Here is a 25,868-nt window from a genome sequence, read left to right as displayed (position 1 = left end):
ATTTTTCTATCTATTTCGATATTCAACACATTGTTGACTTTTAGTCTAACACTTCTTTGGCATATATTTTACTTCTTAAGAAAATACAAACTACGTGGTTCATGGGTTTTGAAATGAAGAAAAAGAAGCAATGTACTTTGAAGAATACATGGTTCGTGTGTTTTGGTTTGTATTTAAACATGTTGTGTAATTGGGTCTGATGCTAAAAATAGCAACAAACTTTGCCTGAATTGCAAGAAAGAGTAATGTACTTTTCGGTTTGCGCAAGTCGTGTGTTTCTTAGCCTATTACACGAATCGTGTTAACTATCGCGCATCTTTATTAAGGGTAGGGGGCCTGTGGCCCCCCTTATTTTTTTTTATTAGAATAGTCAATGGACCAATATTTTTTTTATGCATAATAGGCTTAAATATTTTAAACTTGGGTTATGGCCCCCGTGTGCAGTCTGAACCAGAAGAGTAAGAGCAAAAGTCAAACGAACTAACAAATCGTCAACAATCATCGCTCAAACTCTAACCCAATAACCCTCGTTGAGTCGTTGTCACTCCATCCTTCGTTGATATGATTCATCGCCCCTCCTTGCTCAGGTATGTTCTCAATTCTCAGTTCTCTCTATTTATCTCTTCTCTCTTCTCCTATTCAGTGTTCTTTTGTCTTGATTTCAGCCCTCCTGATTTTAATGTTCATAAATCATAATGATTTCATATTGTTAGATAATTTTACATAATTTAGGAGCATTGTTAGATAAGTTATTGCATAATTTTGTTATGATATATGAATATTGAATTTAGGTTAGGAGCATTGTTGTGTTAGAGAAATTGTTGTAGAATTTTGTTTGTTGGTTTATGAGATGATGATTTCAATTTTGTTTTTATTGATACAAAATTTTGCTTGTTGCATAATTTTGCTTGTTGTGTTAGGAGCATTTTGTTTTTATGAGATGATGATTTCAACTAGTCGACATATAATTCTAAATATTATTTTTTGGTTTGATTGTTTTTCTATTTATTTTGATATTCAACACATTGTTGACTTTTGGTCCAACACTTCTTCAGCATATATTTTACTTCTTAAGAAAACACACACTACATGGTTTGTGGGTTTTGAAATGAAGAAAAAGAAGCAATGTACTTTGAAGATTACATGGTTCGTGTGTTTTGGTTTGTATTTAAACATGTTGTGTAATTGGGTCAGATGCTAAAAATAGCAACAAACTTTGCCTGAATTGCAAGAAAGAGCAATGTACTTTTCGGTTTACACAAGTCGTGTGTTTCTTAGCCTAGTACACGAATCGTGTTAACCATGGCGCATCTTTTATTAAGGCTAGGGGGGTTGTGGCCCCCGTTATTTTTTTATTAGAATAGTCAATGGACCAATATTTTTTATGCATAATAGGCGTAAATATTTTAAAATTGGGTTGTGGCTCCCGTGTGCAGTCTGAACCAGAAGAGCAAAAAGTCAAACGAACTAACAAATTGTTAACAATCGTCGCTCAAACTCTAACCCAATAACCCTCGTTGAGTCGTTGTCACTCCATCCTTCGTTGATATGATTCATTGCCCCTCCCTGCTTAGGTATGTTCTCAATTCTCAGTTCTCTCTATTTATCTCTTCTCTCTTCTCCTATTCAGTGTTCTTTTGTCTTGATTTCAGCCCCCTTATTTTTATGTTCATAAATCATAATGATTTTAGATTGTTAGATAAATTGTTTATTGTTAGATAAATTTTACATAATTTAAGAGCATTGTTAGATAAATTATTGCATAATTTTGTTATGATAGATGAATATTGAATTTAATTTAGGAGCATTGTTGTGTTAGAGAAATTGTTGCAGAATTTTGCTTGTTAGTTTATGAGATGATGATTTCAATTTTGTTTTTATTGATACAATCATTTCATGGGAAAAATGAAAATCATTTAGTGTTTTTTCAAACGAAAGGTTTATGATGAAGAAACTCATAATGAAAATCAATAGAACGATAAGATTGGTAATTGTAGATAATTTTGGTGTTTAATTGGTGAAAAAATGGTTTTTTATATGTAAGAACGTAGTTTCTAATACTCCCCCCCCCCCCCCCCCCCCTCCTCCCAAAAACCAAAAAAAAAAAACTCCGCCCCTAATGTAAACGCAAGAATTAGTTTTTGAGCGCTTTTGTCGAAAGATAAGTTGGACTTCTATTTTTCATATGTTGGATCCAAAGAAGAGTTAGATGCGATTTTCATCAATATTTAGCTTTAAGAATTGTTTGGAAACTATTTATTTATGTTTTACCATCTTTGTTTTGCAACACTAACTTGAACTTCATAATTTTCAGACATTGTAAATTGCAAAGGGTAACCATTAACCACAACATAATTCTTCAAAGAAAACTTCAATTGTTCAAGGGTCTCATATCTCACTTGATTTGCCTCATAAGGTTCCATGCTTCCTTTTTTTCATTGTATTCAATGTTAAGAACTTCATTGTTGCACCATTCATGCCAAACTCTTCATCAAGGTTACTATATGGTCCATCACTTTTGTACACCCTTCCCTACAACAGCACCACACCGTTCAACATTTTGTTGTCATGTAATAGATGTAAATGTGTATCATTTTGAGTGTTTCTCATGAAACCTCGTAAAGCCTCCATCTATTTCAACATCTAATGAGACCCCACTTTCATGGTCATTATCATGGTATTTTACCTTACTCTCGTCCATATTTTCACTATTGATATTAAATTTCATGGGACAAGATGCCATTTAATGAGCTGTGAAAGAGAAATAGAATTCACAAAAAAAAATGTGAACATCTAACAAGGAATCTAACAAGAAATCGACAAGAATATTGAACAACTTACAGTTTGGAGGTTATAATGTCGTGCAAAAGTATTTTGATTTCCATATAATCGTCCAGGCTTCGATGATTTGCTATTTGAAAACACGTTTTGGAGGGTTGGATCTTATTTATCGATTTGTAAGTGTTATGTATTTAAATGTCTGAGTCATTAAAGTAAAAACTTGTTCTTGGTTGCATTTGTCCTTTGTAAAAATGTCACCGTTTGGATTTAATGGCGTAAAATGAAGCGAAGGAAACTACACATGGTGCATATACACGTGGTAGGTGTTGATTGGGATGTTTAAGGAAATGCCTTACCAACCATATATCAATAAAGGCATGGAAAAGGACCACACACAGTCACACAGCAAGCCAATATGTAAAAAAATAAAAAATAAAAATTATATGCAATATACCCATTTGCCAATTGTCATTTCTTCAAACCAAATTTTCCTATATTTAACACTAAAAGTTATTTTATTATATTTATAAACCATACTCATAGTCTCATACCATGACAAATGGTCCTTGCCGACAACCCCAGAAAACTGTACTTGGATCTGACTAGCGTGGATCAACATCGGTTTTTGGTTCAAAACATTTTCAAAAGCTGATTATTCATTGTACTACAATTAAAGTATTTTTTATATTTTTATTTTTTTAATTTCAAACGTGAAATGTTCTTTATTTTTATATTTTTCATATTACGGACCTCCTAAAAAATTATTTGGTCCATACCCTCGTCTAGGAAAAAAAAAAACATTCCAATCCAATATCTACAGAAACAATCTCACTACTCAATTGTTGTTGTTCTTATGACATTTATAATTGAAAAATCTAAATTTTATCTAAATTATATGAACAGATGTCTTATATGGATAAATTTTAAGTACATTTGCTTTTTTTTCTTTTATTAATTAGCAAACTATTTTATGTTTGAAATTAAAGTGATCCGTTCATTTTGTGACAGTTAAAAACAGAAGTTAACAAGACATTGATTGTTGCAGTTGATTGCCTGCCCATTGGGTAATCTTGCTCGGCCATCAATCCAAGTTTGAAAAAAATCTATACGAACATAGACCGAGTCAACTTTGATAAGTCAAGATAACAACTACGACAAACTTCACCAATTCGACTGTAATCTATCCTCAATATTTTTTAGAAAACTAAAATAGTTAAATAGGGATTGTTATCATTTTTTATACTTTATGTATAAAAAAACAATTAAATAGAAAAAAGTCAGAAAAATACGACTTTTGATTTTTCATTAGGTCTCACCTTTAAATATATATAATATTGAACATGATTTCATTGCATTAATAAAGAAAAACCAACACCTTGATTCAGGGAGAAAGTGGCAGAGTGGTCTTGCAGCCAAAAGTATGTAACAGTAACAGCAACTAAATCACATGCGGTCAGCAAGATATCGGCCAAGCGAATCAATCGGTTTACACGAATTCCCGTCTCCTTTTCCCCTTTTCTTAATCTTAATTCTCGCAAGATAATCAGCTGCAATCCATGCAAAACTCAAATTCACAGTTTCACTTCCCCCATCAGGTTCTTGCAAATCCAATGATTCCTTAACCCAATCCGGATGATAAGTAACCTGGTACCAAGCCGACGCCTTTCTCTCAAACATCACGTTTCTCTCTTCTTCCGGAAGCTGGTCAAACTCAGGACCTAAATGGTCAAACACCTTCCGGAAGTCTTTCCTTAACGCGCTATAAGCATGCTTGATTCTTTCTTTCATTTCCCCTTGTTTCTTGCTACTGTGTTTTGGCATTGACCATATATGACCCGTGACAATTTCTTCTTCACGGGCCACCTTGTACTGTCCGAGAAGACCGTTTAGTTGTCTGTCATATGATAGCTTAGATCCCCATGCCTCTTTTATAAAGTTTGAAGCTTCTAGAATCTCAAGATCTTTGTCATATGGAACATGGGTTGGGAGGATGTGAAGCTCTGAAGACGGCATGACATCATCGTTGTAAACGTCTTTGATTTGGCGATAGAGTTTCCCGAGGATTTTTTTGGATTTGTAAGATTGGAAACTTTCTTTACCCATGTAGTCAGGGTATAGCTTTGGTCTCAGCTGAGGTGGCATGCTGACAATCTTCCCGGTTTTTGGGAAATCGACGGCTGTGGCGGCTAGTTCTGCCAGTTTTACGCATTTTTCATCCAGAGCTCCGTAATCGCTCATGTCAGCATGGACCACATGCGCGTTGCAAATTGTTCCAAGACTGTCGTTCACCATGTTCTTTGTGAAAAACTCTATTATGTCCTGTTGGGAAGAAAAAGTAAAAATGTAGATTTAGATTCATAAGGTCAAAAACCAATGGGGTTTGACTTTTACTAATTTTCAACTTATTAAAGTATGTATTTTCCAAAAAAAATCATATCAATTTCAGCTTTCGAGAACTGCTATGTTTAAAGAGCAAAGTGAAAGTCAATCAAAAAGGTGGTACACCATGGAACCATTTAAGAAAAAAAAATGACCGTTTTGCCCTTGAAAAACTTCCTCGATACCCAATACAGCATATCAAAAGCTAAAGCAACCAGAAGGTTAAAATGGGTATATCAAAAAGTTACCGAGTGTTTAACATCGCGTGGCAACTGTTTAGCTTCGGCAGCAGTATACTCCATTGGTGGCCAGCTTGTTTTACTAGGTGGGATAAGCATTTCATCCCAGGTAACGAAATAGAGATCCCCATCAAGATCGCTTCCCGAAGCTTCATCCGTGTGGGGCCTATCACCCTTCTGGGGAAACACCAAACAATCGAAAAGATGTTCCAGTCCCGGAACATTCACTGCTTTCAAAACCCTAACATCACCCGGATGAAGACACGGGTTTTTTGCAATTACCACATTACCCTCAATCACCTTCAAATTCCTATCTGTATCACAAAACCTTGACCCGTGTTTCGCAAAACAATTCTCAACAGACGGATTCGATACTTGAATAAAACACTGACCTTGTTCAAGAACACCCAATTCATCCAAACACCCCATTAACCACCTTCCATCTTGCACAAAAATTCTTGATTTTTCCCTCAAATCTTCAAGTTGAGCAACTCGAATACTACTTAACATCCCCCTAAGATGAGGCTCACTTTGAGGTTTAAAACCCGCACCCAACATTATCGAAGCTGTGTTTCCACTTTCAGCACATGAAGCTGTGAGGACATCAAATGCAACATCAGTGTCTGTAAGCATTAAGTTCAACTTCTTCACCATTTTCATTTGCATATTCCAAAAGATATCATCTTCCACATTCAAAGCCGAAAGTAAAGTTATAATCTGTCTGTTTAAAAACCCGGGTTGTAACCTAGTCCAAGAACATATTTCAAGAACTGTGTGATCAGATTCGAATTTATTCATACTTGGCCTTAAAGAAAGTTTTATATTATCTCCTTTTTTATCAGGCCACCACACAACTACCCCTTTACACCCTGCATATCTAATCTGATATGCACATGGTTGATTGTCTTTCAATTGTAGTTTTTCAGCAACTTCAAGGGCAAGTTCAGGAGAAATTTTCCCGACCCCATCTGAGAATGTATACCCGTTTCTTTTAATGTCTTCGAGTTCCAAATCGACCTCATGTCTTGGGACCTCAACTGTCGCGTATGTTGATGAAAAGCATTGTCCCATTCTTGCAGCACATTTCGCGACATTTTTGTTATTGAATTTCCCCATCCAAGAGATTATATCTTTACAAGTAAGCTTGTCTTTTTCAGCAAAAAACCATGCGGATCGATCACGTAATTGATTTGCAGAAAAAGCCAAGAAAGAGTATTTTCGCCCACATAAGTAAAACCCTTGACTCAAAATGTTCTTCACACGTCTAAACATGGTTGTTTTTTGTGCTATAAAACTCGATGTTATGTCTTTTACAATGGGAGCAGGGTAGAAATTGAGAACATGGTTGTTTAATGTTCTCATACCTTCATCCATGAAGGTGACACGTAAAAACCGATCAGAAACATCGCGATAGTGTCGAAGAACACGGTTTGAAAGTTCAACTTCTGGAGGCAAACAATAGGCTTTACTTGGAGTAATGATCAATCTTCTCACTTCAATGATATCCTTTTGTCCTCCTTCTTCATCAATGAGTTTAGGGTTGTTCATCAGCCATTCTTGAACGATTTTGACCCGTGTAAATCCATCATACACAGGTCTACGGTAAGAGCAGATGTGTTTTAAGGCAGCAACAGTCACCTCCTCTTTCGCGTCCCTAAGTAAATCGAATACCTTTTCTGTGAATTGATGTTGATTAATGATGCACTTATTTAACACAGCATTCACCAAAAACAAGACTTTGAAGGGTATGTCCATCTTGTATTGAATGCAGAAAAACGGGTCCCGCAAAGGGGATCCGAAATCTGGTTCGTTTTCAACTTTTAGATTTCTTGTAGGGTGATCGATGTGTACCCTTTGTTCTTTAAGAAACTCCAAAGCTTTTTTCACTTTTGGGACATCACGGATCCGGATCAAAATACGGTAGGTGTTGCATCTCCCAATCGCGCCACCTGGCGTGAAATCAGTGGTCCGGATCCAGGGATCATCATCATCCAACATTTCAGATGGGTGTGTAATAGCAATGTCATCATCTGCTGTTCTGTAGGAGATCAGAGGAGCTGAAGCTAACTGGAAAACTAACACCTGAGATGCCTGTGAATAATCCATGTACTCTTTGATATCATTCACATCTCTTGCTAAAAATTCCACTTTGTAGTTGCATTTAATCACAGCATGATCTTTTGTACCTTTAAAAGAGAAAGCTGTGTCTTTGGTAAAGAGAAACTTACAACTACAGTCAAACGGGTCAATCAGAAAGTCAAGCCCAGAAGAAGGCCCTCTCCAGCCTACTAAAAACTTATCCCGGCTAGCTAACAGCCCGATTTCCAGAACCACATTTGACAACTTGAAGGGCGTTTTCGTCCTTCTACGTTGGTTCATTCGGTAAGGATTTTCGGGCCCTAAGTTGACCTTTAAATAGTTGTTGTCCAGAACAAGTTCACATTTGCCTTCAGCTTCTTTTATAGAGTTGACTGAATCAGGGTCAACGAAATGGACAAAAGCATGGGGCTCTACTTTCTCATAATCATTCAGTTTTTGAATGTTTTCCAGGTCAGCATCAAATTCAGGGTAAGTGTCGGGAGGTGTTGAAGATTTTTTTAGCCTACACCTCCAAACTTGTCCTGCTTTTGCTTCAATGTAGTCCAAAAGCCTCTTTGCAGTGATATTATTATCAAACCCTCCTATACTGACTTGTGTAACCACTAGTTCCTTGTCACTTCTCTCAGACTCCATTTTTTTCTTTAAAGATGTTTGAGTGTAAAGTTTGGAACTTTATAAGAAAGGGCTTCTTTCTTGGATCATGCAAGTGTTAATAAAACGTCAAACCTGCAAATGATTTACACCAAACTCACAAGTGTTAATTCATCTTTATTATGTAAGTAATATAGTTTTCTTCTTAGATGAAAAGCAGGAAAATTTTGTAGAAAGGTAAAAGGTTAAGCATATTCGAAAATACATGTAGCATATAAGCCCCCAATACTAAAAAGCAAAATGAACAAATATAATGTGTGTAAAGATTGATACTCTCATTGGGGAATTTCATCAAACGCCTTGTGTTCATAACTACAAAGGATGTCAAAGATGTATAAATCATCAAAGAGGTCGAAGTTGTAGTAGAAGAGATCGACTAACAGTTGGTGTTTATCATTAACATAAAAAGAATCATCAAACAAGGGTTTATACTAGGTTAGTCGATTTTTTTACTTCTTTACTTATAAAAAAGAAAGAAAGAAAAGGTATCAACATTAAAACATTCAAGAAACCATGGATTAAGCATAATTCATGAAACTAGTAGTTTGAAATGTAGTATTTGACATTCAAAGGCCAAATCGCATAAAATATGGAACGGCGAGAGTAATGAAATCAGATTATTAATTAAACCCTTCTTTCATTGCGCCTCACCATCACTGCACGCAAATTGAAAACCCAGAAAAGAAACAACTTTCTGATTCGAAGTTTTATGATCAGGGCCCAACTCTCAATCGCAGTAAAAACAATCAACAATCAAGAAGTAGAATACTGGAAAATTCTCATAATCGAACCCTAAATCATGGATTTCCCACTAACCTTTAGTTCATTTGTGAGAAATGATGAAACCCATTTCAGAAAGCGAATGATACACTGAGAAACAATTAAACTGAATGCGATCAAAAGGCAATGGATTGATGAAGAAAAGCAAACAGACTGGTGATTGTCCTTATTAGAATATAATAGAGAGAGGACAACTGATTCTTTTTTGTGATACTCACGCGGGAATGGGTTCTCTCTTTCACCAAAAATGGGAATACAGACGAGAGAAAAATACCGAAAATAATCACCTAATTTTTACTAAATTATACAAATGGTCCCTTTGTTTTGAAAAATAGTCACATGTTCGGTCCTATTTTGTATGTGGATGCTCGTGTGATTTCAAAGACTTCTACATTTGCTTCCTAAGACCAACTCTATTTGTTTTTTACCGTTTAGTCTATGGAAAATGACTCTTGAGGGTAATTAACTTTTGCGTTTGTACTCATTTGGTCTATTTTCTTTTTTTTGTATTCAATATACCATCGAACTTGTTGTTGGTGTTTACCAATTACCATAGCCCTTTTGACCGGCTTTTGACCTGTGATAGCCGGTCAAAGGGTTATGGTGAACACAAACAACAAGTTCGATGGTATATTGAGTACAAAAAAAAGGAAAGGGACCAAATGAGAACAAACGCAACAGTTGGTTACCCTCCTGATTTATTTTCCCTTTACTCATTTACAACAAATCTCACATCATCTCCTACTGATATTAATGACTTTATGAGATTCATTATTGCTTCTCTTCAAAACATAACATACGAAAGGACATTATTCAAACATGTACAACTTTGTAATGCACTTAAATATTTATTAGGGGAATCTTGACTAAGCAGGCGCATTTCATGACTACATTTACATTTCCAATCAAATGATTTATCGTATCATGGATTCTAGACAAGTCTACAAATGAGTGGAATCACAAGTGCTATGATTTTTGAGTTTACTTAGCTTTAAGATCGAACTCATGGGATAAGATACAACATCAATATGTACAATATTATGGTGATGTGTCTACAAAAGTAGCATGATATTGTACATATTGATGTTGTATCTTATCCCATGAGTTCGATCTTAAAGCTAAGTAAACTCAAAAATCACAGCACTTGTGAGTCCACTCGTTTGTAGACTTGTCTAGAATCCATGATACGATAAATCATTTGATTGCAAATGTAAATGTAGTCATGAAATGCACCTGCTTAGTCAAGATTCCCCTAATAAATATTCAAGTGCATTACAAAGTTGTACATGTTTGAATAATGTCCTTTCGTAGGTTATGTTTTAAAGAGAAGCAAGAATGAATCTCATAAAGTCATTAATATCAGTAGGAGATGATGTGAGATTTGTTGTAAATGAGTAAAGAAAAAAATGAATCAGGAGGGTAACCAACTGTTGCGTTTGTTCTCATTTGGTCCCTTTCCTTTTTTTGTACTCAATATACCATCGAACTTGTTGTTTGTGTTCACCATAACTCTTTGACCGGCTATCACAGGTCAAAAGCCGGTCAAAAGGGCTATGGTAATTGGTAAACACCAACAACAAGTTCGATGGTATATTGAATACAAAAAAAAGGGACCAAATGAGTACAAACGCAAAAGTTAATTACCCTCAAGAGTCATTTTCCCTTTAGTCTAAGCATATGCCTCACATATCAGGGTACTTTCTTTGTTTCTTTACTCTCCCTTCACTTAGGATTTTAATGTAACATAAACCTTCAATTTTAAATCATTATTGTCTTTTCTTTTTGCACATAGTTGGACCCTCTTCCTAGAAAATATGATCACCAAAATGGTGATTTGTTCGGAAGGCCCAATTGTAACCATGACATCTTGGACGGATCGCAACAATGCAAGAGGTTTTGGTCTTGTCCCCAATTTGGTTCAAAGCCCAAATGTATCAAAGGGTTAGACCCACTGATGTGCCCTAGGCCACATGATGTAATTCCTGGTTTGATGTGATCTAAACCAAATGTTTCTAGCGAGATGACGGTATCAAGTGTTATCATCATTCGTTGAGGTCGAGGTTCATGTCACGTATGAAACATAGGTGGAATTATGAATAACTTAAAAGTAGATTAGATTTTTTGTTCAAATAAAAAATGTTATCTAAGAACAAGTTTGAAGAATTTCTAAAACAAGTGTGAAGAGGCTTAAATGATGGAGTTGATGTGTTGATGATTAATATTTTTTTTTGGTTTTACCCTTTCTTAACTCTATTTGACTCTGAGGCCCCTGCTAGTTAATCTTCAAGGTGTTAATTTGCAATGGTTGCTAATAGAAACTCGTTTGGGGGTTGATAATCTTTTTTGTATACATAAAATTCGGTTTAATCCCGACTCCGTCCTTGTTTTTTTTTTTAATTTATTCTATACGGAGTCGGGGTCCCATAGAGTTTTTGATATCCCTACTCATGCTTATTGATAAAGATTTGGTACATATTTTAATAGTGTTGAGTAAGTTACATGACTCGTCCTTGTGGTTCGGTCTAATATGCAAGTTTTGTCCTTAAATTTAATTTTTCATTCGGACCGTCCTTCAAATATGGTTTTTGTTGCGGTTTTGGTCTCTAAATGATTTGAAATGACTAAATTACCCTATTGAAATTTTAATATTTTTTATTATTAACTTAAATATAAAGATTTTAATAAAGAATGTGGGTATCACCATGATGGTTGTCGAAGCCAACAAAATAAATATTATAAATCTTGCACACTAAAATAGTGTATAGTGACAAAAAGATCGTATCCACAGAGATTGGTTCAATTTATAATTCTAAAAAAATATCTTTGTTCAAATACTTGCAAAACAAAAATAAAAGTTAAAAATGGGGTTTTGATCTTTTGGTTGTTTTAAAGAAACTAAGGTTATACTAAGATATAAAAATATCAAGTAAACAAGTAAAGATTTCAGTTTAATCAAGAAGAGAAAGATTGAGATTGGTATTCACCACATATACAATTAGTTAACTTGTCATTAGATGTTATGGTGCAATGTTTCTGATTTCATTTAAATTGGTTATAGTAATTTATAAGCATAAATCACTTCAACTCTTCTTTGTTATTAAGATGGCTAGAGAAGCTTACAGTACATTTCCTTAATTAAAGTTACAAAGTCACTGAAGTATGTAATTTTGTGAAAAGCAATTAGGATTAAGTTTTAAGAGTCACGAAGTCCAAAAAGTAATCAAATGTTTGCATTACCATTATGGAAGAAATATTTATGTGGCCTAATTGAAATGAAAACAAATCAAATATTCATTCATAAACTCATCATTAAAGACAAACAAACATAGAAAAGATGTTTAACTAGAAATTACTTCCATAAACTGCAACCACAAGTCCATAAGTTATCTTCAAAATGATTAGTCGTCCATGGATTAAACCAACATCAACCAAAGATAAACTTAGTCTAACATGACTAAGATTAAAGAAAAGTAAATTAGTTTAGAGTTACCAAACATAACCCAAGTGAAAACAAGATGAAAATGTAACACCCATAAAAATCATGCCAAATTTAAACTTTTTCAAAACCATTAATTATTACAAAACTTGTTTTCAAAATAGTATAATATCAAAGTATCCCAGAAACAAGTCATAAACATGAGGAGTTGTATGATCACGCCTTTGCATTCCCGCGATCATCTGATGTACCTGAAACCAAATCTGAAATTGTAAGCCCAAAGCTTAGTGAGTTCCCCCAAAACACTCATACACACAACAATACTCATATAATCACAAACAACATGTTATGGGTCCAGTCAACCATCGGATTGGAATACCCTATGCCCTCAACCATCCAGTTGGAATGCCAACATACTATGGGTCCAATCATACTCATGATGGAATACCCCAGGCCTACAACAATAGGTTGGAATCCCCACATATTACGAATTCAGTCATCCTGGGGATGGAATACTCACGGCCCACGACCATCGGGTTGGAATGCCCAGGTCTATTGGCTTTAGCACAAAGCATAAAAGCCTCAACCCCTAATCAAACATGTGCACATATAACAAATAACCACATACCAATCTATAAACCAACAAACCGATCTAACAGATCATAACCGCATATAACATCCTATCTACTAGGATATTGATCTAATGGATCATAACAGCATATACAATCCTATCTAACAGGATACTGATCTAACAGATCATACAATACTCAGCATATAATATATCAGGATGACAATCCAAAGGACCGGCCTTGGTGCCTTAGACCCTTGAGTATAGTGAGGAAAACTCACCTCACAACTGTCGAGTTGAAGTGATAAGTTCAAACTCTCAAATCACCGCCACGTACTCCACCGCCTATATTTACCATAGAACCATATTCATAAATTTCCAATTTACCAAAATACCCCAAAATTCAACTAGTCAACCATTGGTCAAGGTCAACAGTCCATGTTGACCCGATTCGTCGAGTGCAATTCACCGACTCGTCGAGTCCTTCCTGAACCCGAGAAGTCGTGAAATCTCCCATCGACGCGTCGAGTTTCCCTGCAAATCGCCTAGTCTTCCCACTGACTCGCCAATTCTTCCTACTGACTCGCCGAGTCCATGCAGAAACCCTTACACGACAATCTTCATCGGACTCGTCGAGTTGACCATGCAACTCGTCAAGTCCTCTCAGTCTTTTCTCCATTCAGATGCTTTTTAATCCATTCCAAAGCTCCATAATGTAGATCCAAGCTCCTAAGTCATACTTCTTACGTAAAGTTGCGAACTTTACGTACATGCAAGGTGCTAATGACTTAAATCAAGCTAAATAAGAGATTCTAGGCAAGGGAATTACACTAGCATGCTAAAGACTGAGACTTTATGATTGTAAGGGCCAATATGAGCCTAGATCTGAAGTTGCAACTTCAGATCTTGGTTCATCACTCGAAATGAAGCACCAATATGCCAAAATGGCCCCAAAACTGAAATATAGAAGGATCTGGATAGAAGAAGATCAAGGTAACGACTTGATACCTTCAAATGATGCTAAACGGGGGTAGACTTCAGATCCACACACGTTCCTTGGGTCAAACTTCTTGATCTTCAAATTCCTCTCACCAATATCCACCTTCCAACGCTTAAAACACACAAGTATGGAGAGAAAACTATGATTTAGGGTTTCTGGACTCACAAGGGGCTATATGGGAGGCTAATGACCCTTTAAATAGGGTGCAAAACCCCAGAAATTAAGGTTTCGTCCTCCAGATCCAACTCGTCGAGTCGTGTCATCCGACTTGGCGAGTTGGTCACTTAAGTTTGTGGTCCAAACGCGTTCCTACTCGACGAGTCAGGGCCTCCAACTCGTCGAGTAGACTTTTCAATATGAAAGAGTAAAGCTGAAAATTAATACCTGGGAGTCGGGGTGTTACAGAAAATGATGTGTTTTTCAAGTTCTTCTTCCCCTCCAAGAGCTCGCAAGATGCAGAGAAAAACCTTGATTTTTTGGATCCAAAAATAAGCAAAAAAGCTCACCAACTTTCCCCATAGAGCAGCCATAACTGAAATTTCAAATCTGCCCCTACGAGCTCACGTGAACTTTACAGACTCATTTGCACCGCGTGAGTCGTGTTGAATTGAAGGATCGTTTCTTTTTAAAGGCTATCTCCCTCCATCTCTTCTTGTATTTGGTTCGGCCCACTTGAATGCCTTATAGGCCCAATTGATTGTCAACAAAACACTCCGATTAGCCCATATCTTCCTTGATGTTTCATAGTCCAAATCATCACATCCTCTTGGATCAGTAGCACATATGATTCTATCTTGTTCTTCTTATTTACATCAAGTCCAATTGTTATCATCCATTAATCTGGAAATACACTGCAAACTTTAAATAGCATGATCTCGCACTCTACCATCGCTTCACATTGAATAGTCTTTAATAAATCCACAATTAAACTCAAAAGACTATAAAGTATATGATACAGATATAAAATAACAAAAAAGGAAAATATGCATGGAGATTAGCTAAGATAAAATGAAATATGTTAAAATAAACTCTAAAAATAAGTAAATAGAATGAAAATATCACACCGCCTATATATTTTCCCATCACCCTTAACATGTTATTGTTACGTCCTCTTTTGGTTCTTTTGTTCTCTCATTGACACCATACCCACCATATATAAACTTTTCGCTTTTCCATCGCTACAACCTCAGCCCTCCTATATCGTCTACAACCTCAACCCTCCTCAATTCACTAGTTAGTACCCTAAAGAAGCATTAGTAGGCCTTTTACCAGATTTAAGTACCACTATGAGATTTCCTATTTACGAATGGTTTTATCCTTGTATCTTCATTTTTTCATTTGGTTTTATACTTGAATATGTGTTATACAAATAGGTGTTTTCTTGTATTTATATATTTTACACCATCTTGTAAAAATTGGTCCATGCGGCCTCTTACTGTCTACGATTAATGTTAGTCGGTCGAGGTAGGTGGAGTCGGTCTTGGGCGGCTGTAGGCGATCTAGACGGTCTAAGCCGATAAAAAAATCAGGCAAAATTTTCAACAAAAAAAAAAAAAAAAAAGAAAAGAAAAACTCTGATTAGTCAAATTTTTGTTATTGGGTGACTAAATTATGACAATTGATGACTAAAACCATTAAAAATATCCTCAATTAGTCTAAAAAATTATTATATATAATGATTAAATATTTAGACATTTGAATATGTCTAAGTTTTATGGTTTTTTATTTTGTTAGGATATAGGTAATATTAATTAAAAAAAATCTATTACAATTAAGGGTCTTCGCCTAGGCGTCGATTAATCTCTGCCTAAACCGATTAGTCCTTTAACCTTAATCGACCGCCCGACCACCGCCTAACGACTTTTACAACCTTGATTTTACACAAGTTGGTGGTGATCCTCTCTATAGTTCTCTTTTTGCTTTCGGATCTCGCCACTTCTCAATTCTCTTGTTTTTGTGGTGGATTTGTCGATCAGAAAAGACAAATTCACAAAGCAAATCCTAGTTTTGGTATCTAATGTTTCCTTTGTTTAGGTTTTATAGGGGTTAGGCTATGAGATGTGGTATCATACTTTTTATATTTTTTGTCTATCACATCAACGTCATGTCATTTTCTCTCACTCCGTTCCTCACCAACAACAATTTTATATCTTTGACCCGTTGCTTTTCTTCACGTGTTGTCTTTTAGATGTAGCTTCTCTTTTTCAAATTCCATATACACATTAAAGTTGGAATTAAAATGGTCGAACAAATTAGCCATTTTTTGGAAGTCCAACTTATCTTCCGGTAAAGTAGAGGAAGAACCTTTCTTCTTGGCTTTATAATTGCTTCAATTTCAAGCTCGTCATCACCGAAGCCGAGGTTAACCCTAACACGAGCTTCCGAAAAAGTTGTGTAGTTGGAGTCAAAAGTCTAAATGTTTTGAAACACTAGCATTTTGATCCATTGTTTCCACCAAATTCCATTTTGGGCTTTTTACAGCACCTTTCCAAAACTCAATAAAAATTTGAAGGTTTCTCGTTATTTTTATTTTTATTCCGTATATCTGAAGTGCCTAGTCAACATGTGTCCTATCACTTTGACGGGTTTTTCGATGGTTGCACAAATTCTTATACATTCTATTAAATTCCATGACTATTTTGTTTTACGTCACAAATTTTAGTCATAATTTGTCTTTTGTTTGGTATTCACCAAACTTTATATCTTTGCGAAAAAGCTCCGTCACGCTTCACAAAAAATGTTTGCATGTTTCTATTCTTTGAGATTGAGTCCTCTTTCGCACGCTCCATGTTGTTTGGTGAAAATGACATATCCAGTCCAATTTTGAGTTTTCTTGTAGGGATAGTCCTCTTTGTTTCATTTTATTGTGAACTAAATGACCTGTTTCAGCTAGTCCCCATTAAAAAAACCGAGACCAAACTGGTATAAATAAACTTAATTAGATGTCACAAATTTTGTGATTATAAAAGAAAATATATTACATTATCGATTCCTAATTATCAATTACAGGTTATCGTCCCAAGAAAAAACCAACTGTTCATCTTATTCCTCCTTTGTTCAAAAATCAAAGGCTGTTTGTTACAAAGTTATGGGTGTTGTTGATTCACTTAGCAACTTCTTCAACAACATAAGTTTTCTTCCATACCTCCTCCCTCTCCTTGTTCTGTTGCATCGGGGGTAGTGAAAACGAGTTTACAGTCGAGCTTCCATTTCGAATTTCTGACAAAACTCTAAGTGCTGAAAGAGTTTGTTTCATGTATGTGTTCTCCCTGTTCTCAATATCAACCAGTTCTTCAGGAACCCTAACAGAAGACGACTCCTCATTTGGTTCAGAACTCCTTCCTTCTTTCCTGTTTCCTGATTCAGATGGGGATGAACTTTGTTGCTTCGTGGATAAAAATTGGTCCAGCATCATCTCACACTTCTTAACAAGATTGTTTAGAACATCAGTTTTGTAAAATGGCTCATTCATAACTTTTTGGATGAAAGGCACACGAAGAAGAGCTCCGCTTAGTTTGTCATGTTTCTTCAGTATCTTAACTAATCCTGTAACATGATTTGAAACTGTAAAGAAGGAGATACTAAATTGTTTGGAGAAATGAAGACTGTAGAGGTTAGTGAATACCTGTGTAATTGAGTGCACTGTAATTTAACAAGAGAACTATCTCCCCATGTAAATCTGCGAGGTCTCTAGCAACTTTCCTCAACTCTTCACTTGAATCCTTGGCTGCGATCAAGTTACCTTCTAGCACCTTTAAAATGATTTGCATTAGATATGTGACAGTATGCATGAATTGTGCACAATAAAGTGATAACCCAACATTATAACACTAATTGGTTAGATTCATATGAAGAGCCAACAACTGAAACGAATTCAATAACAGAAATGATCATCCGTGAAGTTTCGAAATTTGAGATGAATATCGAATTTCCATCTGTTTATGGAAGAGATAACGTAACATTTAGCAATTAAGATGTAAACAGGAACAATTATAGGATTTGATAACAGCACAATCGAGATGCAGGTATTGACGATTCAATTCGAAATTTAGAAATCAAAATTACCTCCAGTTTGATGATATACCACTCTTGTTTTTCAAGGACGAAATCGTTAAGCTTGTCGGTTTGCTCCTGGCACAATTTCACGAAATCAGCAACCGCCTTCTCGTCCACCGCCGGCTCAATGTCGTCACCGGTGCTCAATTTCATCCTCTTGTTACAGCGACCGTCTCTGGAGTAAACCCGCTTCAATTGCTTCTTCAGATCTTTATAAGACAGAAACTTATCTCTCCAATCCGGCATCATCTCGTCGATCAATTTATTCAGAAGCTTACGGAATTGCATCTTGTTCGATGATTCCACCTCTTACCCTAGAAAACAAGTCGAAATTTGGGAATATGGATGACTTGGTATAAATCACACGTCTGTTCCAGATGTACGTATATATACAGAGAGGAATAGAGGTTTGACAATGGCTTGGATGGATAAAATATTGGATTGAAACAATCAAGGAGGATATTCGGCGATCGATCTCATTCGCGACGAATATTCTCCATGTTTCCGAGGTTTAAACCGGCCAGCTTCACTAAAAACAAAGAGAACTCATTTGTCATTTTCTCTTTTTTGCCTTTGTTAAATATATGATCTATGATGGTTTGTTTTGGGTGGTAATCACAAAATTTTAATAATAGGCCATGAGGTATGGACTTCATTTGAAGTATGTGAAAGAGATGTTCACTAGTAAATCATCCTCAATGGGTGTAATGGTGGGGTGTAATGGTGGTGTGGATTGAAACCACTCACAGGTTCTCGCATCGAATCAAAACCATTTATCTCTCTCTCTCTTTTGTTCTCTCTTGTTCACTAGTACCATTTCCCAATGTTTTAAAACTCGGGTCGACCCGGCCGGTTCAACCGGTTGGACCGTGATCCAGGATAAAAGGTGGGTCAAATTAGAGCGGGTTTTTGTAAAAATACCGACCGGATCGAACCGGCCGGGTTTACACTAAATCACGGTTGAACCGGGTATCTCGAACCGCTAAAAACCCGGATTGGCCCGTTTATTAGGGTTTGGATAATTAAGTGAGATCGGCTCTCTCCAGGGAAAACAAACTCGTCTCCTCTGGGAAAGAAAAGCAACTGGAAGAAACAAAGCAGCGACCAAGGAACGACATCAACAACGATTGAACTATAGTCGTTGAAGGAGATTGAAGGAGCAACTGAAGCAGGCAAGCAGCGAGCACAGCGATTTCATTCTTCTCCAGGTGAGTTTTTTTGTTTTCCTGCATCCTTATTTTCCTGCAAAACAGCGACCAATTCCCCCTCTATTACTAATCCACTTACTCCAATCATCCAATTTTGAGTCTATCTAGTTAATGATTTGCGATTTCTGAAGCATATCTTTGTTTGGTATTACAAGTTTGTGGTTGATTGGGTTATGTGACAACCCGAAATTTCCATTCGGTCAAACCCTAAAAGTCAACCACTTCGTATCATAAGTTAATGTCATTATTTCTTATTTTTAAGAAATATTATTTTAATATTATTTTTAAACGATCGGGTGAAAGAAAGTGTCGTCTCGGGTTTTGAATTTTAAAAACCGCAAACACCTCGTGTCTTAGAAGTTCCCGGCCAAACTATTATGTTTGGGTTGAAAAATCATCCCAAAAACCGTAAACTCATACATATGTATGAGTTTACTCCCCAAGACTAGTCATTATGTGTTTACTCCCCAAATACCCAAAAAAGTAAACTCCAAAAAGGCTTTTAAGTATCGTCCTAGATTTGATTCCAAATCTTCAAAGTTGTAAGTGTTCTAACCATTTTAAGTTAGTAAAACACTTAATCTAGTGTTTGTACATCTATTCATCCATTCATTTATGTATTTTGTCTAGATTTCCAAAACACCAAGAGCACACACTAAGTGTTCTTGGACTTTTAGCTCAAATCAAGCCTCTTAATCGTAAGTACTTCCTTCCTTGAGTGTTGTTAAGCTAGTATTACATTTAAACATCAAGAAATTATGCCAAGAACACAAGGTTAAAGGTGTTCACGGTCCAAGAATGTTCTTGGGCCGTAAACACCAAGAAAGGCACAAATGGTGCCTAAGTCCCTAATCTAAGTCCTAGTTTGATGTTTAAGCCATCCTTGACAAGTTTAAACCTTCCCTTATTGTGTCTAAGCCTTGAAAAACACCAAAGACCAACATTTATAGGTGTTTACGGTTTGGGGATCTCCCAAAACCGTAAACACCCTAAAGTGTGTTTAAATGGGTCATTTTCCTTCCTTAGGCCTAAAAACTAACTTAGACTATTATCTAGTTGTGTTAAGGACTTGAAAACATGGAAATACCCTTTTCCATAAGGGTTTACGGTAGTAAACCCAAAGGGGAATGACCATGAGGCCGTAAACTCCTCTAAGGAGTGTTTTTGTTGCCCTAGTCCCTTCCAAAGGCCAAATCACCTAGTAGAAATGCTTCAAAAGGCTTGTTAAACCACAAAACAACACATGGTCAATAGGAGTAGAGTTTACGACCGTAAACCCTAGAGTTTACTGTCGTAAACTCCTTGGGTTATGACCATCAAAACCGTGAACTCCAAGAGAGTTTACCCTTGAACTCTAAACACCCTAGCTTTGCCCTACCAACACTTGGATGCAATCCTTGTGATCTTTAACACTTGAAACAAAGTGTTTTCTTGTTCTAGAGTGTCCCAACTTAATTTATTAGTTATAAATTGGCTAATTAGTTATATATATGTTCATTATATGATAACTAGGCTCGTGCGTGTGTACAAGTCTCCATTTGTCACCTAGCACCGTACCCGACACTCCAATCCAATCCACTCACCACAAGTGAGTTCATACCCCTTAATCAATGGTTTAAATGTTTTTAAATGCTTATATAGGGAGAGGGGGGGATACAAGTCAAATACTTATAGTTATTACATCAATCACATGTGATTAATAACTACAAAACCAATGATTTCCTTATTGTTTAAATTGTTTATCAAACTGTTTTGCTTCAAACTGTTTTACAAGTTCTTATACTTATCAAATACATCTGCTTAACTCTGTTTTACTTATTATCAATTGCATATCTAAGTATGTATAGTTATATAAGAAATGTTTAAAGGACTTACGAAGGCTATCCACCCTATTTCCTTTTCGCGCTTGAGATGTTCGTTTAAATATTAGTTATATATCATGTGTACATATATAGTCATAAAAGATCCTTCTAGTTCATTCGGTACCCTTGGGTAGCAAGGGTATACTTCCATGTTCATACGTACCAGTACATCACTAATAAGTTACCATAGGGGTAACACAGGAGGATACTATTATTATTACTAGAACAATGAAACATACAATGAGTCAGTTCATTCATGAGTCAATACTTGCTAAAGAGAGAGAGAACACTCATTACAGCTAGTGCACACAGTACATTACTATACATGCTAGATAGAGAGAGAACACACATTACAGCTAGCACACACAGAACATTACAGTACATTACCATACTATTATATAGATATGTTTACATGATTACGCTACATGAGTAAGCTTACATGAGTACGTTTACATAGATATGTTTACATGAGTGCGTTTACATATACGATAATAGGACAGACATCATTAGGTGCTATAGCATAGAACAAGTTCAGGATCTAACTATACCGATGAATCACAACGTAGTGTTATAGTTATATCGGGTATACATGATCATAGTAATGTGGATGTTCACGGCGTGCAAATATGCAGGAGTCGTGTAAAGGTCCCAAAATCCCTTTGATTGGGGGGGGGGGGGGCGTCTAGCCTGGGATCTAGCCATCACATTAGGCCTTATCCCTCAAATAAGGCAATAGGAGTACAGAGTTAGTCACTTATTACAAATACTACAGTACTTATAAGAATTACCCTAGACTTAAGGTAATTAGTACGGTTGTAGTACGACACTACACCATAGTACTATCTCATTTTTTCCATTAACATTCACTTCGTGAATATTCACACGATGCACGATAATGTAGAATCTATATTTTTGGTTAATGATAGTCTGAATTGGGGAAAACACAGACTCTATCAAGAGACATATACACAGACACTAGATGCCTTGGTAGAAGGCTATAGTTAGTAGGAAACATAGGGTTTTCTAGGAGAGCTCAAACATTATACAAAACATCTTATAGAAACATTTTACAAACGTTTTCATACAAACTCAGACATTAATATACTTATGATCTCACCAGCATTAAGCTGATACTCGCTTTCAAAATAACTTGTATTCTCAGGTCACCACTAGACAGGTACAGGTGCCAGGCTTTTGAGAAGATGGAGTTCGTTCAAGACTCATCTTTTATTTTGATATGTATATTTTTGGTGTTTATAACTTTGACAGAACACACATGTATGAAATTATATTATTAATGCAATTGATGATGTTGTTGCTTGTTTACTATTATTCATTGTTTGTGATATTGTACATGACGTCCTCCGCCCCAGAATGTTTCTACCATTCATGGTTTTGGGGTGTGACAGGTTATGTTGCTTCTCTTTCTGAGCATCTTGTTCAATTTATCACTGAAGTTAACAATGGAATACTTTCATTATGAATATCAACCAATATTTGTCAAAATTATTGGTTGTTTCATGTTTAAATTTGTCAATTTTATTGAGAAAAAGTTTAAATCTAAAAACAAATCAAAGGTGAAGTGGGTGGAATGTAAACAAATCTATTTGTCAATATCAACCAATATTTATCACTTAATTAGTCAGTTGTATTAATAGAAGAATTATATATGTTTTATATTCATTTTGAAGTTTGACGTAATCAATAAAAAAAACATTTTCTTTTTGGTATCATTGCCTTGTTATCGGTAGATATACCAATGTGGAATTTGATCAAGTTTAGGTAATTCTTATAACAATAATCTTTAGTAAGTTAATTTATTGATTTTAAGATGTTTGTATTTATCAATTTATTTTATAATTCAAATTTGGAAACCAGAAATTGATAAGATCATCTCCGATGTAGATTTTATAAAACTTATTAGTTTTTGAATAAGTTATTGTATATTTTTTACCATTGGAACGTGAAGGTTTTTGAAATCAACACATGTAAATTTCGATCACGTAATGTATTGTTTTTATGTTTTGTGTACTTAATCCCAATGTTTTAAAACCCGGGTTTTTAGTTGACCATTCGAATGTTGCTTCTCTACCTAGTTATGAAATCAATTTTCTTTTGACTGTGAAATATGTGATTGTGACATATTTGGTTAGTTTAGAGTTCATTTATTGTTAATTGATCATTGTTTCAAGGTTTTGATTGTATAGATTATGTAATTAGGATACAATTGACATATGTTTATTGATTATAACATTACTTTTCAATGCAGTTAAATATGGAATCAAGGGAAGAAGAACCATTGCAAGCACAATCTCAAGCTCAATCCCATTCTTCGGTTCAATCAAATGTACGAACAAACACGGATATAGCATGGGAACATGTTACTCAAGTCGTTGATGAGAAGGGGAAAAAGGCATGGATATGTAATTTTTGTCAAAAAGTTATAGGTGGTGGTGGAATAAATAGGGTTAAGAAACATCTTGTTGGTATTAAAGGAGAGGTTGTAGCATGCCCAAAAGTTAGTCCTGAAGTGCGGTTTACTATGCAAGGGAAATTGAAAGAGACTGCCCAAAAAGAAAAAGAAAAACGTACCACTAGTGTTACTATCTTGGATGATGATGAAGAGATGGAGGAAGCAGAAATTTCAACTATGAAAAAAGGAAAAATGAAATATTTCTTCAAACTTGCATCCATTTTTTATGAAAGGTATAAATGATCCTTCCCAACCACTATCAAATCTGCAATGCAAAGTAAGGCAAAAATACATGATGTGGATTTAGCTATTGCTATGTGGTTTTATGATGCATATATACCTATGAATGCTTGCAACTCTCCTTTTTTTCAACTTATGGTAGATAAAATAGCAAGTACTGATTATGGATACAAAGCACCTAATTATCATGCTCTAAAGGTTAATTTATTGACAGATGCAAAAAAGTCAGTTTCATTGATAATTGATTCGTTAAGAAGTCAATGGGTTGATACTGGATGCACAATTATGAGTGATGGTGGAGGGATGTTTCACAACGACATTTGATTAATTTCTTGGTTTATTGTCCGAAAAAGATATCATTTCTTAAATCTGTTGATGCATATGATATAGAGAGCAATGCTACAAATTTGTGTAATTTGTTTGCTGAGATTGTTGAAATGGTAGGAGAAAAAAATGTGGTGCAAATGGTAACTGATATTGCTGCTAATTACAAGCTTGCTGGTACTAAGTTATGTGAAAGATATCCTTCTATTACTTGGTCTCCATGTGCAGCACATTGTCTTAATCTTGTATTAAAGGATCTTTAAGAATTGGATAATGTGAAAAGTTTGGTCAATCTTGCATCGAGGGTTACTGTTTTTGTGTATAATCATAAGTGGCCCTTGAATTGGTTAAGAAAAAGACCCGGTTGGAAAGAAATTATCCGTCCAGGTGCTACTCAGTTTGGTACCGTGTTCATTGCATTGCAAAGTTTATATGATCATAAAGAAGACTTACAAGCAATGGTCATATCTAATGAGTTTAAGAAGATGTTGAAAGTGGGAAATGTGGTTGAATGTAAACAAATTGTCTTGAATGAAATCTTTTGGAAGAATTGTTTGATTACAGTGAAAGTAATGACTCATTTGTTAAAGCTTTTGCGATTGTGTGATTCGGATGAAAAACCTACAGTTAGTTATGTTTACGAGGGAATGTGTCGGGCAAGAAGAGGGATTAAGGAATTGTTTAAAAAGAAGAAGAAATAATATAGGCCTTACACTAACATAATTGATAGTCGTTGGGATATGATGTTAAGAAAAAGTATTTATTGTGCGGCTTATTGGTTGAATCCTATTTTTCAATATGATCATGCAAATCTTTGTAAGAAGAATGAGGTGTTTCAAGGCGTTCTTGAAATGGTTGAGAAGACTTTTAAAGGTGATGATGTTTTAAATATTATATTGAATTTAGGCAGGTTTCGTGATGCTGAAGGTACCTTTGGTAGATTTAGTGTCATTGCTTCTCGTAATCTTACTCGTCCAGGTATGATTTAAATTTAATTTGTTATTATTATATATAAAATTTTGTATTTTTTAATATATTGTTTTGCTAACTATATCTTTTGTAGATGAGTGGTGGAAGTTATTTGGCGAAGATATTCCGGTTTTGCAAAAGTTTGCTATTAGAATATTAAGTCAAATGGCATCTTCTTCCGGTTGCGAACATAATTGGAGTGTATTTGAAAGGATTCACATGAAACGAAGGAATAGATTGGAACATCAAAGCTAAATGATCTTGTATTTGTTCATTACAACTTGCGTTTACAAAATAGGTATGGTATCTTGCTAAGATATACTATGCTATAAAAGGACCAAGTTATATTTGAGATTTTTTGTGAATGTTTTTGTAGATTGAAGGTTGATATGAGGTCTTACGATCCTGTTGACTATGAAAATATTGATAAGATAGGATTTTGGGTGGTTGAAGAAGAGCGGGAAGGAGAACTTAATTATGATGATTTGGAAAATATGCTTGATGAGCAAGAGCATGAACCGACTTCTGAATCACAAGGTGACCATGTTGATGATGAAGTTGATAGTGAATTTCAGTTACTAAGTGACCGTGAGATTGATGCTTATAATACTCCAATTTCTCAAGATCCATGATTTGGTTTGGTCGTAACGTGTTTGGATTTGTCTACAAGTATGTTTTCTATGTGTTTAGATTGTTTGTTGTGTTTAGATTGATTGGTCGTAACTATGGTTTCTATGTGGTTGTTTGTTTTGTTATTGATCTATAACATGTTATTAATACTCTTTGTGGTTGTTTGTTGTCT

At 35.4% G+C, this 25,868-nt stretch overlaps 3 protein-coding genes across 3 annotated transcripts; 1 reads left to right on the top strand and 2 right to left on the bottom strand.

Annotated features, from left to right (window-relative positions):
* Positions 1 to 4,048: 4,048 nt before the first annotated feature.
* LOC111911903 (RNA-dependent RNA polymerase 6) lies at positions 4,049 to 9,182 on the bottom strand. Its single transcript, XM_023907653.2, has 3 exons — positions 8,967 to 9,182; positions 5,409 to 8,225; positions 4,049 to 5,100 (listed from the first exon to the last, which is right to left on the bottom strand). Exons 2-3 carry the CDS (start codon positions 8,130 to 8,132, stop codon positions 4,225 to 4,227), a joined length of 3,600 nt encoding a protein of 1,199 aa, XP_023763421.1. The 5' UTR covers positions 8,133 to 8,225; positions 8,967 to 9,182; the 3' UTR covers positions 4,049 to 4,224.
* A 7,677-nt stretch (positions 9,183 to 16,859) lies between these two features.
* LOC111911904 (SPX domain-containing protein 2) lies at positions 16,860 to 18,523 on the bottom strand. Its single transcript, XM_023907654.3, has 3 exons — positions 18,000 to 18,523; positions 17,560 to 17,686; positions 16,860 to 17,480 (listed from the first exon to the last, which is right to left on the bottom strand). Exons 1-3 carry the CDS (start codon positions 18,276 to 18,278, stop codon positions 17,038 to 17,040), a joined length of 849 nt encoding a protein of 282 aa, XP_023763422.1. The 5' UTR covers positions 18,279 to 18,523; the 3' UTR covers positions 16,860 to 17,037.
* Positions 18,524 to 23,803: 5,280 nt separating this feature from the next.
* Positions 23,804 to 24,798, top strand: LOC111911938 (uncharacterized). The gene is made up of 3 exons (XM_023907705.1): positions 23,804 to 24,068; positions 24,164 to 24,274; positions 24,362 to 24,798. The coding sequence occupies exons 1-3, from the start codon at positions 23,804 to 23,806 to the stop codon at positions 24,796 to 24,798; spliced, it is 813 nt and encodes a 270-aa protein (XP_023763473.1).
* Positions 24,799 to 25,868: the final 1,070 nt, after the last annotated feature.

The sequence above is a fragment of the Lactuca sativa genome, chromosome 1 (assembly GCF_002870075.4).
Source record: "Lactuca sativa cultivar Salinas chromosome 1, Lsat_Salinas_v11, whole genome shotgun sequence".
Taxonomy (NCBI): Eukaryota; Viridiplantae; Streptophyta; class Magnoliopsida; order Asterales; family Asteraceae; genus Lactuca; species Lactuca sativa.
Note: the sequence above shows the minus strand (reverse complement) of the source record. Positions and strands in the feature narration are given on the sequence as shown.

Coding starts and splice junctions, on each gene's coding strand:
- LOC111911903 (XM_023907653.2), bottom strand. CDS start 8,132: ATGGAGTCTGAGAGAAGTGACAAGGAACTAGTGGTTACACAAGTCAGT. Junction 5,101..5,408: donor CACGCGATGTTAAACACTCG/GTAACTTTTTGA, acceptor TCTTCCCAACAG/GACATAATAGAGTTTTTCAC.
- LOC111911904 (XM_023907654.3), bottom strand. CDS start 18,278: ATGCAATTCCGTAAGCTTCTGAATAAATTGATCGACGAGATGATGCCG. Junction 17,687..17,999: donor GGTATATCATCAAACTGGAG/GTAATTTTGATT, acceptor ATCATTTTAAAG/GTGCTAGAAGGTAACTTGAT. Junction 17,481..17,559: donor CAGTGCACTCAATTACACAG/GTATTCACTAAC, acceptor ATCATGTTACAG/GATTAGTTAAGATACTGAAG.
- LOC111911938 (XM_023907705.1), top strand. CDS start 23,804: ATGCAAAGTAAGGCAAAAATACATGATGTGGATTTAGCTATTGCTATG. Junction 24,069..24,163: donor ATGCACAATTATGAGTGATG/GTGGAGGGATGT, acceptor CATATGATATAG/AGAGCAATGCTACAAATTTG. Junction 24,275..24,361: donor TGCTAATTACAAGCTTGCTG/GTACTAAGTTAT, acceptor AGGATCTTTAAG/AATTGGATAATGTGAAAAGT.